Below are 18,383 nucleotides of genomic sequence, written 5' to 3' on the forward strand. Positions count from 1 at the left end.
TGACATTTTGATCCTCTTCCCTGTTCTGTTTATTGGATAGCGGGGGGGTGGCAGAAGCCACTTCAACTCCATGTACTTTCTCAAATCCAGCAGTGTTCAGATCAATTCTAACTTCCAAAATCTAACTGTGTTTCAGGTGAAGTCATTGGGCAAAATATTCAGTCCTCTATTGAGGCATGTTTTAGTGATGGTGGACCATTTGATTGGGTTGGGCACCACCCTCAGAAGACACATTTCACCAGCTGAGGCCTATAAATGGGCAATTGATGGCCATTCAAAGATCTTTCCCACCACTGCTGCTATTAATCTTTTGCCGAGCAGGAGACATGTGAAGCAGGGAGCACAACAGGTCAACTCCAGATTGTTTGCTTTTAAGTTCCTGGAGTGGAATGTCTCTCACTCGGGAGTGCTCAGTGCCTGACGGACTCCTGACATCAGAAAGGGTCAGCGGTGGGGCAGTGCAGTGATTGTAAGGAGACCAGCTAGGTGGACTTCATAAAATGAGTTCCCCGCTAACCTAGTCCAATCAGGGAGCCCTGCCTGACAAATATAAACAGGTTCCGTTCACTCTGAAAACTAGCTGTGAGGAAACTGGACCAATGTCAGGTACTGTGCACATAAATGATGATTTGGTGATGGAATACCAACCTCTGTGGAGTTATTTCAGTGGGAAGAGAGTGGCAACGCTTTACAAGGCTTACCCAAGGTCATTTATCTTGATGATGTGCTAATAACAGGGAAGACCAATAAAGGTCATTTAGAGAATTTAGAGATAGTCCTTAGATATTTCTCCAAGATGGGCATATGCCTTAAAAGAGAAAAATGTGTGCTCCAGGCACCTGGGCTACCTGGGCTACAGAGTCAATGAGACTGGGCTATCCCCATTGGAAGATAAAGTGAAGGCAATCAAAAATGCCCCAGCTCCCACATCTGTACAAGAGCTTAAGTCTTTCTTTGAATTGGTGAACAATTATGGAAAGTTCATAAGAAACCTGGCTTCCATCCTGGCACCCTCAGTATTGATAAAGGATCCACCTTGGAGATGGTCTCACAGCCAAAATGGAGCCTTTAGGGAAATGAAGACGTAGCTAACATTGTCTAAGGTGTTGGCAATCTATGATCCCAAGCGAGATCTGGTGTTGACATGTGATGCCTCCCTGTACGGTATCAGGTTGGTGTTGGCTCACAGGTGGCCTAATGGAGAGGAATGCCTGATAGTGTATGCTTACAGGACTTTGGCTGATGCAGAGCGCAAATACACCCAGATAGAGAAGGAAGATTTGGCGATCATCTTTGGTGTGAGGAAGTTCACCCAATATCTTTATGGTCATAAATTTGTAATATTAACAGACCACAAACCCCTGTGAAGGCTACTCAAAGAGGACAAAGCTGTGACGCTATAGTTTTAAGTCACATTCAGTGGGAGGCCATCATTCTGAGTTTGTACGGATACAAGTTGGAAGAAATGGAGATGCCTGGAGCTGCCTCCTGGTGGCAGATACCCCACCAGTGGTGTCACTGTTGGAGGAATCCATTCAGATACCCCACCAGTGGTGTCACTGTTGGAGGAGTCCATTCAGATATCCCACCAGTGGTGTCACTGTTGGAGGAGTCCATTCAGGTTTTAAACTTTCTGGACATCCTTCTGGTCAGCGCTGGCAATATCAAACTGTGGACACAAGAAGATCTGGTGCTGGCGAAACTTAAACAGCTGGTGCTCTTGGGAGAAACAAAAGAGCCATTGCAACCAGAATTGAAACCTTTCTCAGCCCGGCAAGACCAGATCATTTTATTTTGGGGAGCAAGAGTGAGTATTCCGAGCCACATACTGGCTGAACGCCAAAAGGGTCATCCAGGCGTGTCCAAAATAAAGATGTTGTCGAGAAGTATGTCTGATGGTCAGGACTGGATGCAGATATGGCCACATTGGTGGGGCAGTGCCCAGAGTGCCAACAAGGTCCAAAATTATAGCCAAATTCGTGATAATGGCTGGTTTAAAATGTTAACGATGCCAGCCCCTTCACGGACTGAGCGTTCTTAGTCATTAGTGGATGCTCACTCAAAATGGCTGTATGTTTATAAAATTCATTTGTCAAACATGGGGATGACAGTAGAAAAGTTGCAATACATGGGCTCCTGGAAGCGTTGGTCACAGACAAAGGGCCATTACTTACCAGCAGGGAATTCAAGTATTTCCTAAAGTTGAATGGCATTCGTCACAAAGGATGACTCCATACTATCGTTCAGTGGTCTGAGTAGCCCAAACTTTGAAGGCAGGCTTAAAGCAACAGCCCACAGCTTCACTTGATACCAAAGTGTACCTATTTGATTAATGGACCATCCCTCATGCAACTACAAGGATAGCTCCAGCAGAGCTGCAAACAGGGAGATGACTTTGCACCAGGACAAATCTGATTTTCCTGGAACTGATGGTAGTGGTGTTGGGGGTGTGGGGGTGGAGGTGAAATGGCATCAGGAACACCAATGCCAGGCAGAAAACTCTGTTAAGTGAGAGAGAGTTTGCTTCAGGGGATGACATTTGGTGTCAAAACCTTGGGAATAGCCCTGCATGGGTAAATGGCGTGGGTGACGCGAGGTCAAGTCCCATGACATACAAAGTTTGGGGAGGTGAGGCGATCCTGAACAAGCACATGAAACTGCAAACTTGCAAATAGGGCAGGAGCAAAACATACCCGCTCCCTCAGAACAGCCAAATAGGCTGTTGGAACCTGTAGGTGCTCCCCCTCCATCCAGTGTCAAAGATATCTCAGAGTCTGAGATAGACCCGGGAGATGTTGCAGCCATGACACCTTTACTGTCTGAAGAAGAGGATGAATTTATTCCAAAATGCACCATATGTGAGAGATAGTCTATGGTCCGGTACACGCCTCCCATATCTGAGGTTGAGTCGACGGAACTGGACCCAGTGTGAAAGCGCCCCAGGAAAGAACAAGTACAGGCCTACATCCCTGAACCTAGAGAGGGAAGGATGTAGAGATTGTAATGAGGTCATCCAGGTGGGCATGATGGAAAAGGATTCCTGACTGGGGCTGTTATCCTAGTCCAATCAGAGAACCCTGGCTGACAGATATAAACAGGAGTGTCAGAAGTTCTGTTCACTCAGAGCTGGCTCTGAGGAAGCCACACCAGTGTCAAGTACTATGCACATGTAAATAAAGGGTAACTTGGTGAAGGGATACCAGTCTCGATGGAGTTATCTTAGGGGACACTAAGAGACAGCCCCTTAAGCAGCCCTTGAACCTCTTATCATACACCTCTAACCTGGCATCCTGGTCATTGTATGTGTCTGGTACCAGCGGTGGCCATTGCCTCTGAGGTGGTGCTGATGTTTAATTGAGCTGATTGGCCAGCAACTCTTGGCAAAGCAGCACTTCTACCACCCAAATCCTTGATCCTAGTGGAAGGCCCATAGATGGCCTGTAAAGTGCCTGATTGGCACACGATGCAGTGGGCTGTCCAGAACAGAGGCACTGTGGGGCTCTGTAACCAGTAGCCAAGACATTCATCTCTTCCCGCAATGTTCCATCTATTGAACTCTGTGAACAAAGCATGAGTCTTTAAAAAAGGTTCCATTCCATCTTGGGCAGGAGAGGGAATTACTTGTTTGGACACTGTGGGAGCTAAAATCATATTCTTAAAATAGGTTAAAAGCCTAACAGCATATCTTAAAGGCAAACAGTTTGAACAACTTACTAAAATGGAATGTCTCCCAATAAATTAAGGAATTGAATAAAAATCTTAATTTCAGGCTGGGTTCCCCTTTGCATATTAAGAAGGCAAAACAAACTCAATATTTCACCTTAGGTTGCAGGAACTATAATGATGTTAGTCTATAAAAAGCCAGCCATTCAATTGAAGCATTTTTTAATTGCATTATCATGCAACAGATATGCAGATGGAATTAACTTGCTGAGCAAATATTTATTGGAATCCCCGACCTACTATTGGTTCAGTTCTGTTTTTTTTCCCATTAACTATGAGGAGATTTTACTCAGAAGTGAGGTTGAGCATGCTCAGCTATTTAATTTTATTTCTCTTTACTACTTTCAGTATTGAGCTCCCTCTACTGTTCTCCAAGAAATCTTCCACTCAACATTTGGAGAATGTTGCTCCCATGTGATATTTGCATTTCCCCAAACCAGCTTCCCTTCATTCTGCTCAATAAGAGCAGATTTATATGAGGATTGATGTCGACTTCATTCAACTTTCTACAAACGCCTGGTCCTTTCACCTCAGCAGACTGGGCTGAATCCTCAACTCCTCGGGTTTAACTCCATATCAAAATAACACAGCAACATAAAAATAATCTTCCTTTTGAAAAACGGACACAGAATAAAACTGCAATCTTCAAACTCAGGCCCACTGCTTTTACCAACATGAGTTTGTTAACAAAAGAAAGCACAAACTTGCTTCTCTGTCTAAAACCAGAGAATAAGGTTATTTTTAAACTTTGCGCGGGTTCCCAGGTAGGTCTGGGTGTGGTGTGTAATTTTGGATATGGTCTGATTGAGAGATTGGCTCGCTGTTGGGTCTTTGGCACAAGGATGTAGCCTGAGACAGGGATAGGGAAAGGACTGCGGCCTGGTACGTTGGGGACAGGAAGCTTGGCAGAAACGGAAAGCAATCTCTGATTTGAAGCAGGTGGGGGATCAAAGCCCAGAGGCAAACCTGGGAGGGGCATACCACAAGGAAGATCCGAGGCAAGAGGGGAGATTAGAAGCTAGGATCGGGTCAGTTGGAGACCTCCTGCTAATGATCATTTAAGATTATTTGAGTTTGTGTGGGTATCAGGTTGTTGGGGGAGGGGAAGAGGAGAGGACACTGGGGCTAGGGGGATTGATGAGGACATTGTCAGAAGGGAGTGCAGAGAAATCAGAGAAGTTGGTTAATGAGGTGGGATGTGAGATTGAAGCGTCAGGAATGGGCAGATTGAAATTGCCGGATGGGGAGGGGGGTGTGTGGGGAAGATTAGAAACACTCCTGTCGGGTTTCAATCCATGAATTTGGCTGGTTCCCCATGCAGCCCCCTCCATCCCTCCTCATAAACATCTCAACCTCTGCATTCTGTTGGCACATATTTATAATTCTAATATAAATAACAAGCTAAGAAACTGCCCTCAAATATATTTATGAACACATCACACAACTGAATCAAATGAATTCTTAACCTGGTGTTTCAACTTCAAACTCTTAACCTTAAACTTTGAACAATCACCCCAGTGACCTTCTCCTGCTTAAGGTATTTATTTCTCTGTAGTTTTACAGAGGAAATAGTCACTTCTTGCAAAAATGCATGAGGCTTACTTAGTGTTCAGATACAGGTGCAGAAATAAAAGCTCAAAACTGACTACAGTACTTAAGCAAACATCTTTCTTATTTGAATATCGACAAAGATTGATGAACTGCCCTTGTGCTGCCACCAGTCCCACAATCTTTTTGTTTAGCTAACTGATCTGCTAACTGATATATTAAAAGAACAAGAACTATTGTAGTAGAAGCTACAGATGCTCAAAACATTTAGAATAAAAAAATGCCCCACTGATCTGCCCAGGGATGGGACAGTCCCCCCAACGAGATGACCTGAATTGAGACTGCGCCAGCAAGCAAAGTGAAATGAAATGAGAACACAACATTGTGAAGATGCTCTACAAGGATGATGTAGAATAAACAAAGACAAATGTGACTGCATTTGCCATTAAGAATGTTTGACGATGAATGACACTGTGCTGTCTGTGATCTGTGACTCACATTAAGCAGGTACATTCTATACATGCGGAACAGCTGAATGAAAATAGTGCAAAATGGGTGAGGCAACACGTTAGACTCTTCATCCACTTTGGAAAGAAATACCTTTTTTCTGATCTTACCTGGTCTTCCTGGCTGCCCTGGAGTCCCTGGTGATCCTTTTGGGCCCTCAAATGATTGCCCTGGTGGTCCAGGAGGTCCTGGTGGGCCTTGCTGACCTGTGAATCCTGGAAATCCAGGATCACCTTTAAGACCTGGAGCTCCAGGACCCCCTGGGTTACCTGGAACTCCTGGATCTCCTTTTGGTCCTGTCATGAGGAACACATTAAATGGTGAGTGGCTTGGAATCACCCAGTAATTGAAATACATTTCACAAGTCGACAATAAAGGTCATTCATGAGCATTTTTCTCATGATAACCATTATCCTTTCCACCTTTAGATAGCTTGGACAGAATTTTGATATATTTCATTTTATCTAATTAGAAACAATAATGGATTTTGGAGAACTGAGGCAAAAAGTTAAAAATACTTCTGTAAACTCTACAGTATGCAGATGACAGTCATAAGTCACTAAAAATTTGTTCTCACAATTTATGCTTCTGAACCATTGTATTAGGGGGGAACCCATGCCTATTTCTCAGGAATTAATTATTTTGATTAGATTCTGTTTGAACTATTGGATTCCATTGCACAAATATTACTCCTTGACATTTGTTATTCAACAAAACTATCATTTTGAACATTCAGTTTGGTTGTACACTACAACTCACTCTGGAAATCCTTCTCTCGGCATTATAGCCTCTTCTGAATAATACAACAGAACTCTGCAAGATGACCTTACAGTAGCCTCAGTGTTTGATCAGTGCTGCTTCAGCTTCACTTTTAGCTGTCATTACAGAGGATTTCATTTTACTGAATCAGCAGTATACACTATGTAAAATGTATGATGCATGAGAAAGGCTAAAGGGCCATATTGAATTTCAGGGCTCAGATTAATTTACAGCTTTGTTATTCACTTTTGAACACATATATAGTTCTGCATTGTCAGCAGATCCTGCATTACAGCATTTATCACTACAAGTCTAAAATTAATCTTCACTCTGATTATTGTTGGATTAAAAGGTAAATTCAATGGCAATGAAATCTTTGAATTGAAAATTAATAAGACTGCACAGTATTGCTGCTGTAAAATTAAAGAGATGTATCTTTCAATTTTGAGTTGAAGATTTTTCTAATTCATTATTTACCTGGAATTCCTGAAGGACCAGGGGGTCCTGGACGTCCTAGACCTGGAGGACCTACAGACAGACATCACAATCATGAGGGCAACGAAAAGAAACACTGGACAAAAATGAAAGCACACAGTTTGACCTTTAATAGCTCAGATTTTCTTTTAATTGTTGACACACCTGAGACAAAAGCTGCTTTGGGGAGAAGCGAACTTTACAGCAAAACTGACCTAACAGTGATTCTTCCAGGAACTCTAATTATCTGCTAAGATGGTATTTATCTCCCCTTGAAATGCTTGACACCTGGAAAGTCACCTTGAGGAGGAGACATAGATTTTTACATTTCCTCTTCCTTAAATCAGACACCACAAACTTTTGAAGCTGCCAGGCCCCACAAATGCTGTTCTATATAAAAGGCGATTCAATCAATGAAGCCTTCTTTGAATCTTGCCAATTTTGCTCTTTCTGTGATTCTGTTTGACACATGTAATCTCCGTAAGATTCTACCAAGTCTCCCTGTGAACTAACAATGCACTGTTTGCTTTTGCTTATAGGTATGTTATTTAGTCTTGGAAGAATGCGTCATAATGGGCCAGTGTGTTGCCATATCCCAAGTCATATTACCCATTTTGAGGGTATCCTTAAACAAGAGGCTGGAAGTTACAGGGGCATGAGTGGATGTACCTCACATGGCCCCTCTACACCTGAAAGAAAGCTGGCAGCCAGTTGACTCTGAAGTCATAAAGTACTGCTGGTGTGCTAAACAAGCTCCTTGAGAAAGCCCCATTCTCTCTTGTCAATATGTTTGCTGGCAACTCCAACAACGCCAACAATGCTAGAGTTGAGTGGTGGCCTTTGTTGGGATTGCAGTCAGGCTCATGCAAGGTGGTTCATGGATTCTGAAGGAAGGTAAACCTGGTAGCTTTGAGTGGGATGGAGTGGGAGTTGAGCAAGTGAGTTTTGTACAATGGGTAGACAGGAAGGAAAGAAGGGTGTTTACATCTTGGGGGTGCCCCAGATTGGCAAGGAAAGCCCTCCAATGATAACATTCCATCCTTCCATTCTGCTATTTCAACATCTTGGAAAACGAAACCATGATTGCCCATCTGACAATGCCAATCATATTTTGGCATGGATAGAATAATATTATGGTCAGCTGACCTGTTAACAATCTCAAGTGACCCTTAATTATTTCATTACATATGATGGGCGGGCTATTGGTTTTGGGGCCCGTTTATCCCAAGTGTTATTGGGTTGAGTTTGGGATTGGGTGGGAAGTTTCCCAGAAATCCCTCCATAAACTTCTTTGCTTCCTTGTCCTTTACAAAATTGGACCTTTTCATCAAGCCTTTGGTCATCAATCCTAACCTTCACAAGATCTGGTCAACCTATCTGTAAACCACTGTAGTATTTCTTGTATAAATGCATATTGTCAGAGAGTCACAACATCGATTCACACTCAAATCCATTCATTTTAGGAAGTAACTGAACCTGAATCTCCCTTTGGACCAGCTCGGCCTGGGATACCATCGCGGCCTGGTTGTCCTTTCTCTCCTGGAATCCCTGGAATTCCAAGAGGACCTGGTTCACCTGAAAACAAAATAATTGATTAAAGCTGTTACTAATCATGATATTTACAATGATTTTGGATAATCCAAAATAAAAATCAGAAACATGAATCAAATAACAAAATTTAATGAAAAAAGTTGAATTTGTTTCTGGTCTACTCCTTTTATCCCTCCACACCCACCTAGGGCCAATCGTCAATGTAATTGGACGTGTAGTCTCCTCCCAAATCCTGTACCAAAATACTTTGTTCCTAGTCACTGAGAGAGATTTATGAACATTGCTGTCAAATGCCTTTAGATTTTCCCATTTTCCTTCAGCATGTTTGACATCCTTCCATCTGCAGGATGATGATGTAATGCATCCTCAGAGCAAGGAGGCCAGATGAGATTATCCACTATACTGCTCTTGATGGTTAAATAAGACAATTCTGGAACAGCAAAATTTGCCACAAGTACTGTACATGAAGTTGTCCCTTGTTGGAAATGCAGAACAATCTCTGCTGATGTGTTGTTTACATGATTGACATGTGCTTTGAAGCTTCTGAAACCACACGTCAAGATGGTGGTAAATTACTGCTCATAGCTGATGTTGCAAATTGGATTGACCATTGGCTATTATTTTAAAATAGTCATCACTGATGTTGAGGGCTTTTATGTCTCTTTGACAACATTCCTGATTTGGAATTAGAGTGCCCATCGCACTAGCTACCTTCCTGTATCGCATATCTTTGGAAATAGAGGCATCTTCTAACTTCTGCGCATGCCAGGCCAGAAAATTGACTTGGCTCAATTAGTACCAGCATGCAAAGCATATTTGCCTTAGAAAGGGGTGCTTCATAGGTAATTTTGAGGTGAAGGTTTCTAATTTAATGTTTGAGATTCTAAGGTTGAGGTGAATGGGCTTTTGCTTTTCAATTTTGTGGAGGTGACTTTTATTTAATTGTTAGAAATTTACCATCACCTGAGATCACAGCACTTTTGTCTTTCAAGGTGATATCAAGTATGTGTGGTAGATGGAGGAGATTAAAGCTATTGAACTTTTTTACTTTGCAAATGTAAGCTGTTCAGCTTTTCATGTCACTTGATGATGTGCTGAGGATGTAGACATTCTAGAAAAGAAGGTTGCGTGGTCAGGTTGCTGCTTTTCCATGCTTGCTATGTTAGTCAGCCACTGTTTGTAGCTGTTTCTCCAAGGTCTGCTGAACTCGTCATCATGAGACCAAGGTGCCTGTCACTGTGGATCAATGGAAGTAAAATTTGCTGACTCTCTCCAGTGATGTGTTATTAAGTGTGTTCATCAGAAGATATACAGCATCTGATCCCATAACTATGGTTTTCATCACACTAATGGTGAAGGAGAAAATGACACAGGCATACGATGAATGAGCTATGAGCCTTTGGAGATGGTCTACTGTCTGAGCAACCAGTGTGATATCATCAGCATAAAGTTCTCTGATTATAGCATGTTGCACTTGGGTTTCAGCTTTCAAACGTGATAGGTTGAGAAATTTCCCATTTGATTGTGTATGTAGAGGTAAATCCTTCCATGTTAACAGAAAAACCATAGTCATGAAGACAAAGAAAAAAGATTCCTAACAGAGTAGGAGTCTAAGACTATATCACCCCATTGTTGATCTCAAAAGGCAGGGGTAGCACATCGAACTGATTGGTGCTGTGTTTGTTATCATCAAATCAGCATGAGACTGCAAAGTTTGGGATGGCAGCCAATTTTCTCTGTTCCGAGGTAAAGGCTTATCCTGCTCACCAAACAGGGAGATGAAATGATCGATTACCTTGATTTTTCCTTCTGCCAAACACCTGTCTCTAATCAAGATGTTAAGTAAGATACCTGTTCCTAAGCCTCATCTGATGTTTCTGTTGAACGTGTTAGTATGGGATACATATTTATAGAAAGGCATTAGGCACTACATGACAATGTGGCCAAAATTATGGGACATAAATCACACATCACTTACTTGCATAGCATTTCAGAGTTTAAACCAACTGCCATTTGGGGGACTATTTTTCAGTTGGGTTATTAATTCTGAGTCAGAATCAAACTGGCATTAATGGTCTGTGTCCAATGCTAACAACCTGATTAATGAACAATTCTACCTAAGTTTCCAAACCATGGTTTACTTTACATTGTCCTCAACGTACCTGGTGAACCAGGTGGTCCAGTAAGGCCAGGAGGACCTGGGAAGCCATCAATTCCCTTGGGACCAGGAATTCCAGGTGTACCTGCATGTTGGGAAAAAAACAAGATGTGGCTTGCATTCACATATTTAATTGGTCCACCTTACTTTTGGACTAATACCAATGAGACTTAAAAAATTGATAAAGATAGGTACCTCCAAAAATATGGTCTGAAACTTAGCCCAAAATTATATACATTCCAGCAAATTCTTTCTGTTCTCAAACAGTACTCTCAGTATTTCCTTGCTATTTCAGACATGTCCTAACATTACAGTTCCTCATTTCCCAAGTATTGATGCTAGCGCCCCTAAATTCAAACCCACGCCTCCCACAGCAAATCTTAAGATACACCTTCCGTTCTCTCATTTTATTTACCTTATGCCAATTAATTTACAGCTATTCCTTACAATCTTATTTCTTTTTGGTAAAATTATCTAGCATGCAAATCTGTCGCCAGTTAAAGATCACATTGCAACTTTTCTTCCAGCCCAGCTGACATTTCAGTTGAACGCATTTAATTTTTCTCAGTTTTAAACACAAGGTATCAAATTCTTGTGGAAAGCAGTTATTTCTTGGGACTTACCTGGGAATCCTGATTGACCAGCATCACCTTTAGGACCAGGCGCACCAGGCAAACCAGGAAGGCCAGGGCTACCTGGTACACCCTTACTTCCAGGGTTACCAGGGAAACCAGGAGAACCTGGTTCACCCTTGATTAAGAGAGAATCAGAGTGTGAGAAAATAGAGTGATAGAAGATAAAGGTATCAATTAACATCTGTCACAGGAACACCAGGGTTTCAGATTAATATACCCAACTTTATAACAGGTAAATCATGCACAAACAACACCGACTTTTTTATTGCATGTCAACTTGAAGTGTGAGAAACATCCAATTATTAAATAAATTATGTAGATTGCCATTCGAAACATGTACAGTATCTGGAATGAGCATCTTGCATTTAGTTAAAGTGATTTTGGTTCTAAATCTTTTGCTGATGGTGATAATGATGGAAGCATTTGGAGATTAAGCATGAAGTGTACAATACAGACTTATCATCACAAACTTATACCATACCAAGTGAACCAGTATATCTTTAAACTTCTTCACACACAAAAAAAGATTAATTCAAAAATTCGCAAAAACAGTCAGAAAAAGCTCTGCATTTAATTTTTAAATTATTTATAATTGCCTTAGCTCCAGTGCCTGCCATAACCAAACTCACTTATATACTCTGGGTCCCAGCCCAAATCAGTCCCATGGTTATTCATGAAGAAAGGCTCACAGCAGATGCAACTTCCTTCACCCCCACATTCTGTTTTGGCTTAAACCATTCTGCATTCTCCTGCTTACTCAAAGATGTGACACTTTGCTGTGGCCATCCCAGTAGCTTATAACTCCTATCCTTCTATAGAATGATCCCGAGGATAAAAGGCTTGTCATATGAGGAGCAGTTGAGGACATTGGGTCTGTACTTGATGAAGTTTAGAAAGATGAGAGGGAATCTGATTGAAGCTTACAGAATACTGAGAGGCCTGCTGGAGTGGACATGGAGAAAACGTTTCCACTTGTAGGAGAGACTAGGACACAGCCTCAGAGTGAAGGGACCACCCTTTAGAACTGTGATGAGGACAAATTTCTTCAGCCAGAGGATGGTGAAGCTGTGGAGCTCATTACCACAGATGGCTGTGGAGGCCAAGACATTGAGTGCACTTAAGACAGAGATAGGTTCGTGATTAGTAAGATGATCACTTGTATCATTGATAGTCACAGGTGAGGTGCCGGAAGACTGGAGGTTGGCAAACGTGGTGACACTGTTTAAGAAGGGTGGTAAAGACAAGCCAGGGAACTATAGACCGGTGAGCCTGACCTCAGTGGTGGGCAAGTTGTTGGAGGGAATCCTGAGGGACAGGATGTACATGTATTTGGAAAGGCAAGGACTGATTAGGGATAGTCAACATGGCGTTGTGCGTGGGAAATCATGTCTCACAAACTTGATTGAGTTTTTTGAAGAAGTAACAAAGAAGAGTGATGAGGGCAGAGCAGTAGATGTGATCTATATGTACTTCAGTAAGGCGTTCGACAAGGTTCCCCATGGGAGACTGATTAGCAAGGTTAGATCTCATGGAATACAGGGAGAACTAGCCATTTGGATACAGAACTGGCTCAAAGGTAGAAGACAGAGGGTGGTGGTGGAGGGTTGTTTTTCAGACTGGAAGCCTGTGACCAGTGGAGTGCCACAAGGATCGGTGCTGGGTCCTCTACTTTTTGTCATTTACATAAATGATTTGGATGTGAGCATAAGAGGTACAGTTAGTAAATTTGTAGATGACACCAAAATTGGAGGTATAGTGGACAGCAAAGAAGGTTACCTCGAATTACAACAGGATCTGGACCAGATGGGCCAATGGGCTGAAAAGTGGCAGATGGAGTTTAATTCAGATAAATGCGAGGTGCTGCATTTTGGGAAAGCAAATCTTAGCAGGACTTATACACTTAATGGTAAGGTCCTAGGGAGTGTTGCTGAACAAAGAGACCTTGGAGTGCAGATTCATAGTTCCTTGAAAGTGGAGTCGCAGGTAGATAGAATAGTAAAGAAGGCGTTTGGTATGCTTTCCTTTATTGGTCAGAGTATTGAGTACAGGAGTTGGGAGGTCATGTTGTGGCTGTACAGGATATTGGTTAGGCCACTGTTGGAATATTGCGTGCAATTCTGGTCTCCTTCCTATCGGAAAGATGTTGTGAAACTTGAAAGGGTTCAGAAAAGATTTACAAGGATGTTGCCAGGGTTGGAGGATTTGAGCCATAGGGAGAGGCTGAACAGGCTGGGGCTGTTTTCCCTGGAGCATCAGAGGCTGAGGGGTGACCTTATAGAGGTTTACAAAATTATGAGGGGCATGGATAGGATAAATGGACAAAGTCTTTTCTCTAGGGTCAGGGATTCCAGAACTAGAGGGCATAGGTTTAGGGTGAGAAGGGAAAGATATAAAAGAGACCTAAGGGGCAACATTTTCGCACAGAGGGTGGTATGTGTATGGAATGAGCTGCCAGAGGATGTGGTGTAGGCTTGTAAAATTGCAACATTAAAGATGCATATGGATGGGTATATGAATAGGAAGGGTTTGGAGGGATATGGGCCGGGTGCTGGCAGGTGGGAGTAGATTGGGTTGGGATATCTGGTAGGCATGGACGGGTTGGACCGAAGGGTCTGTTTCCATGCAGTACATCTCTAAGATTCTATGACAAGGAGAAGGCAGAAGAATAGGATTGAGAAACATATTAGTCATGATCAAATGGCAAAGCAGACTTAATGAATCAAATACCCTATTGCTGCTCCTATATCTTATAGTTGTATATCTCCAGTTTCTGAAAGAGTAAATTTGAGAGAAAAAGATGCTGCAACTGATAACAGATGAGAGAGCAACATAGATGAAAACATAGAAGAAGAGGAAAGCAAAAGGTGTAAGGGCAGTCAGAAAAAAATACAAAATGAAAGGCAGCACATCAGTGATCAAAAAAAAATTTAGAATTAGAAAAGCCAAAGGCTTAAACTTTGGATAAGATCTGATTATAATTTACAGAATACCGAGCAACTTGGATAGCGTAGGTGTGGAGAAGATGTTTCCATTAGTAAGAGAGACTCAAGAAACAAAGTTGAGCAGAATATCCAACTTTTCATATAAACATACAAACTAACTGCTAGGGTCATCAATGCACAAAGGGCAGCTAGATGGTACCATGAAGGATATGCAAACAAGGTTTGAGCTAATGGAGACACAGAAACATGCACTGGTGCTCTGTTGCTCCAAGATAGCTCAGGGCCCCTAGTTTTTCACAGCCTCCTCTAAAAGGGGCAGGATTTGAGCAGAAGTGGGTACCGCTACAGTTTTGACTTTCTATGGCATATATGCTAGTGGAGTGCCTTTGATATGATCAGAATATTAAACTAAAAAGGCTGAAAAGCAAAGTGGAAGGAGAAAGAAATGAGGAGGGTGGGGGAGTGGGGAAGTGGATAGGAATTCTTCCAAAGGCCCACAGACCCTTTGAGCCAACACTGCACAACATCTGCCGACAAGACAGGCAAAATGTGTCTATAGAAAATTCTGCCCAATTCTCTGAAAATTTTGGAAAATCTTCACCACTGGAATTAGTTCAAATTCATCTTCATGGCCCAATTCTAACCTTTGGGTTTTTCTCAGTCTCTACACTTAGTTCTGAAAAACACAGTGGTGGGGTGGTGCAGTGGCTCAGTGGTTAGCACTGCTGCTTCACAGTACCAGGGACCCGGGTTCAATTTCACCCTCAGGCAACTGTCCGTGTGGAGTTTGCACATTGTCCCCGTGTCTGCGCAGGTTTTCTCCGGGTACTCTGGTTTTCACCGACAGCTCAAAAATGGTAGATTGGCCATGGGAAACATAGGGTCACAGGGATAGGGTAGTGGGACGAGTCTGGGTGGCTTGCTCTTCAGAGGGTCGGTGTGGACTTGTTGGGCCAAGGGACCTGCTTCCACAATGGAGGGATTCTATTCTAAAAGAAGCTTCTCTAAACTCTCCAGAAGCTTTGAAAAACAATAATAGGTCTTTGATCACAAAACAGTGACAACAGTAATTCAGCAGAAGTAACATATACTCAGCACACAGCTCTATAACCCAACCTAACTGTCCGCAACTTAAATGTCATAATATCAGGCCTTCTTAAAGTTTTGTGACAATGATAGTGAGTGTTCAAAGAAATAAATACCAAAGGCACCAAATTCCACAGACTGCGATTACAGCAGTTATGGTGGAATTGTCTTAACAGGTGTATTTTAACTCAGACCCAAGCAGAGTATGCAGGGTCAGATGGATGGTATCAAGACAGCACAGGACCAGGAAACCTCAATGACACCATTCAGACAGCTTAGGCGCTTAGGAACCCTCCAACCACAAGGGATGAACTCAGATTTCTCCAGTTTCCTCATTTCCCCTCCCCCCACCTTGTCTCAGTCCCAAGCCTCAAACTCAGCACCACCTTCCTAACCTGCAATCTTCTTCCTGACCTCTCCGCCCCCACCCCCACTCCGGCCTATCACCCTCACCTTAACCTCCTTCCACCTCTCGCATTTCCAACGCCCCTCCCCCAAGTCCCTCCTCCCTACCTTTTATCTTAGCCTGCTGGGCACACTCTCCTCATTCCTGAAGAAGGGCTCATGCCCGAAACGTCGATTCTCCTGCTCCTTGGATGCTGCCTGACCTGCTGCGCTTTTCCAGCAACACATTTTCAGCTCTGATCTCCAGCATCTGCAGTCCTCACTTTCTCCTACACATGTGTATAGCTGTGCAGCTTAGAGGGAACACTGTACCTAAATTGCCCTCAGAGCAAGATATTGGAATGCACTATGAAAAATAAACTTGCACCCAAAACACCTGAATCGAGTTACAAATTGAATCAGCTTCAGCAACATCTAAAATATTTTACTGCTTATTTAAATGCTGGTTAAAGCCTATTAATTTGCATTTACTTTCAACTATAAATAAACCTAGCTTCTCATAATAATTATGTTGCCTATTGCCAGAAGAGAAAGTCTTACCTTTTGACCAGGGGGGCCTGGAGACCCTAGATCTGGTAAACCTGAGTCACCTTTATCACCCTTTAACCCTGGACGACCTGGAGAACCTGGCTGACCTGGACGACCAGGATTTCCCGGAGAACCTTTCCCGCCTAGTGGACCTATCCGGTACAGAGCAGAATTATCATGATTTCACTTGCCATGAATGCAAAAGATGAATTTTCAACTCACAGATTTCATTATTAATATTGGCTGGATGAAACAACAAAGCATAGGTTGCTTTAGTATTAGCTCTGTCTGATATGCTGTTTAGTTTTCTTTATTTTAAAACATTGATGATGAGTCTTCAGGGAAAGATTTTAACATGAGGAAATGCATGAATTTCTTATTACTTAAATAATGCAATCTCATTGCCTCTAGGGTCAAGTACAAGTTAGATACACCAGAAAGCTCCCTCCATTTGGCTATCCAACAATGCACGAATGGTAATACTTTTAAGACAGAGCAGACGTGTGCACTGCTGATACTGAAGATTAGAGTCAAGGTTAGAGTGGTGCTGAAAAAACACAGCAGGTCAGGCAGCATTTGAGGAGAAGGAAATTCAACGTTTTGGACAAAAGTCTGATGAAGGGCTTTTGCCTGAAATGTCGATTTTCCTGCTGCTCAGATGCTGCCTGACCTGCTGTGCTTTTCCAGCCTTACTCTAATCTTGACACATAGACACTCCACCCACAAAGATCCAAGGTTAAATTCCAAGCCCATGTTGAGATGGCTGATTTTAGCAACTTTAGGAAATGGAGAACTAGCCAGGATGATGCATACTGGAATTTTGCAAGTCAGATGAGTAGCAGTTATGATTATTCTCATGTTAATTGATTAGGTGTCACTAATTAATAAAATCCACTTTGGAGAGGCATCGAACAGAAATTGCAGTCTTTAGCACCCATCTCTGTAAGTCCATATGGAGTCACAGAGTCATAGAGATGTACAGCATGGAAACAGGACCTGCGGTCCAACCCATCCATGCCGACCAGATATCCCAACCCAATCTACTCCCACCTCCCAGCACCCGGCCCATATCCCTCCAACCCTTTCTATTCAAATACCCATCCAAATGCTTTTTAAATATTGCAATTGTACCAGCCTCCACCACTTCCTCTGGCAGCTCATTCCATACACATACCACCCTCAGTGAAAAAGTTACCCCTTCGGTCATTTTTTATATCTTTCCCCTCTCAACCTAAACCTATGCCCTCTAGTTCTGGACTCCCCGATCCCAGGGAAAAGACTTTGCCTATTTAGCCTATCCATGCCCCTCATAATTTTGTAAACCTCTACAAGGTCACCCCTCAGCCTCCGACGCTCCAGGGAAAACAGCCCCAGCCTGTTCAGCCTCTCCCTGTAGCTCAAGTCCTCCAACCCTGGCAACATCCTTGTAAATCTTTTCTGAACCCTTTCAAGTTTCACAACATCTTTCCGATAGGAAGGAGACCAGAATTGCACGCAATATTCCAACAGTGGCCTAACCAATGTCCTGTACAGCCGCAACATGACCTCCCAACTCCTGTACTCAATACTCTGACCAATAAAGGAAAGCATACCAAACGCCTTCTTCACTATCCTATCTACCTGCGACTCCACTTTCAAGGAGCTATGAACCTGCACTCCAAGGTCTCTTTGTTTAGTAACACTCCCTAGGACCTTACCATTAAGTGTATAAGTCCTGCTAAGATTTGCTTTCCCAAAATGCAGCACCTCGCATTTATCTGAATTAAACTCCATCTGCCACTTCTCAGCCCATTGGCCCAACTGGTCAAGATCCTGTTGTAATCTGAGGTAACCCTCTTCGCTGTCCACTACACCTCCAATTTTGGTGTCATCTGCAAACTTACTAACTGCACCTCTTATGTTCGCATCCAAATCATTTATATAAATGACAAAAAGTAGTGGACCCAGCATCGATCCTTGTGGCACTCCACTGGTCATAGGCCTCCAGTCTGAAAAACAACCCTCCACCATCACCCTCTGTCTTCTACTTTTGAGCCAGTTCTGTATCCAAATGGCTAGTTCTCCCTG

The 18,383-nt window shown here is 42.7% G+C and overlaps 1 protein-coding gene across 4 annotated transcripts in view; it reads right to left on the minus strand.

Annotated features, from left to right (window-relative positions):
- col4a5 (collagen, type IV, alpha 5 (Alport syndrome)) overlaps positions 1-18,383 on the minus strand; it is a 266,388-nt gene that overhangs the window by 47,712 nt on the left and 200,293 nt on the right. For all 4 annotated transcript variants that reach the window (XM_072595460.1, XM_072595459.1, XM_072595461.1 and 1 more), the window contains 6 exons: positions 16,329-16,468; positions 11,344-11,470; positions 10,725-10,805; positions 8,488-8,586; positions 7,015-7,065; positions 5,889-6,074 (listed from right to left, as the gene is read on the minus strand). In XM_072595460.1, the coding sequence (XP_072451561.1) occupies positions 5,889-6,074; positions 7,015-7,065; positions 8,488-8,586; positions 10,725-10,805; positions 11,344-11,470; positions 16,329-16,468 (684 nt within the window). The remainder of the gene's footprint in view (positions 1-5,888; positions 6,075-7,014; positions 7,066-8,487; positions 8,587-10,724; positions 10,806-11,343; positions 11,471-16,328; positions 16,469-18,383) is intronic.

This window comes from Chiloscyllium punctatum, chromosome 25 (assembly GCF_047496795.1).
Source record: "Chiloscyllium punctatum isolate Juve2018m chromosome 25, sChiPun1.3, whole genome shotgun sequence".
Lineage (NCBI taxonomy): Eukaryota > Metazoa > Chordata > Chondrichthyes > Orectolobiformes > Hemiscylliidae > Chiloscyllium > Chiloscyllium punctatum.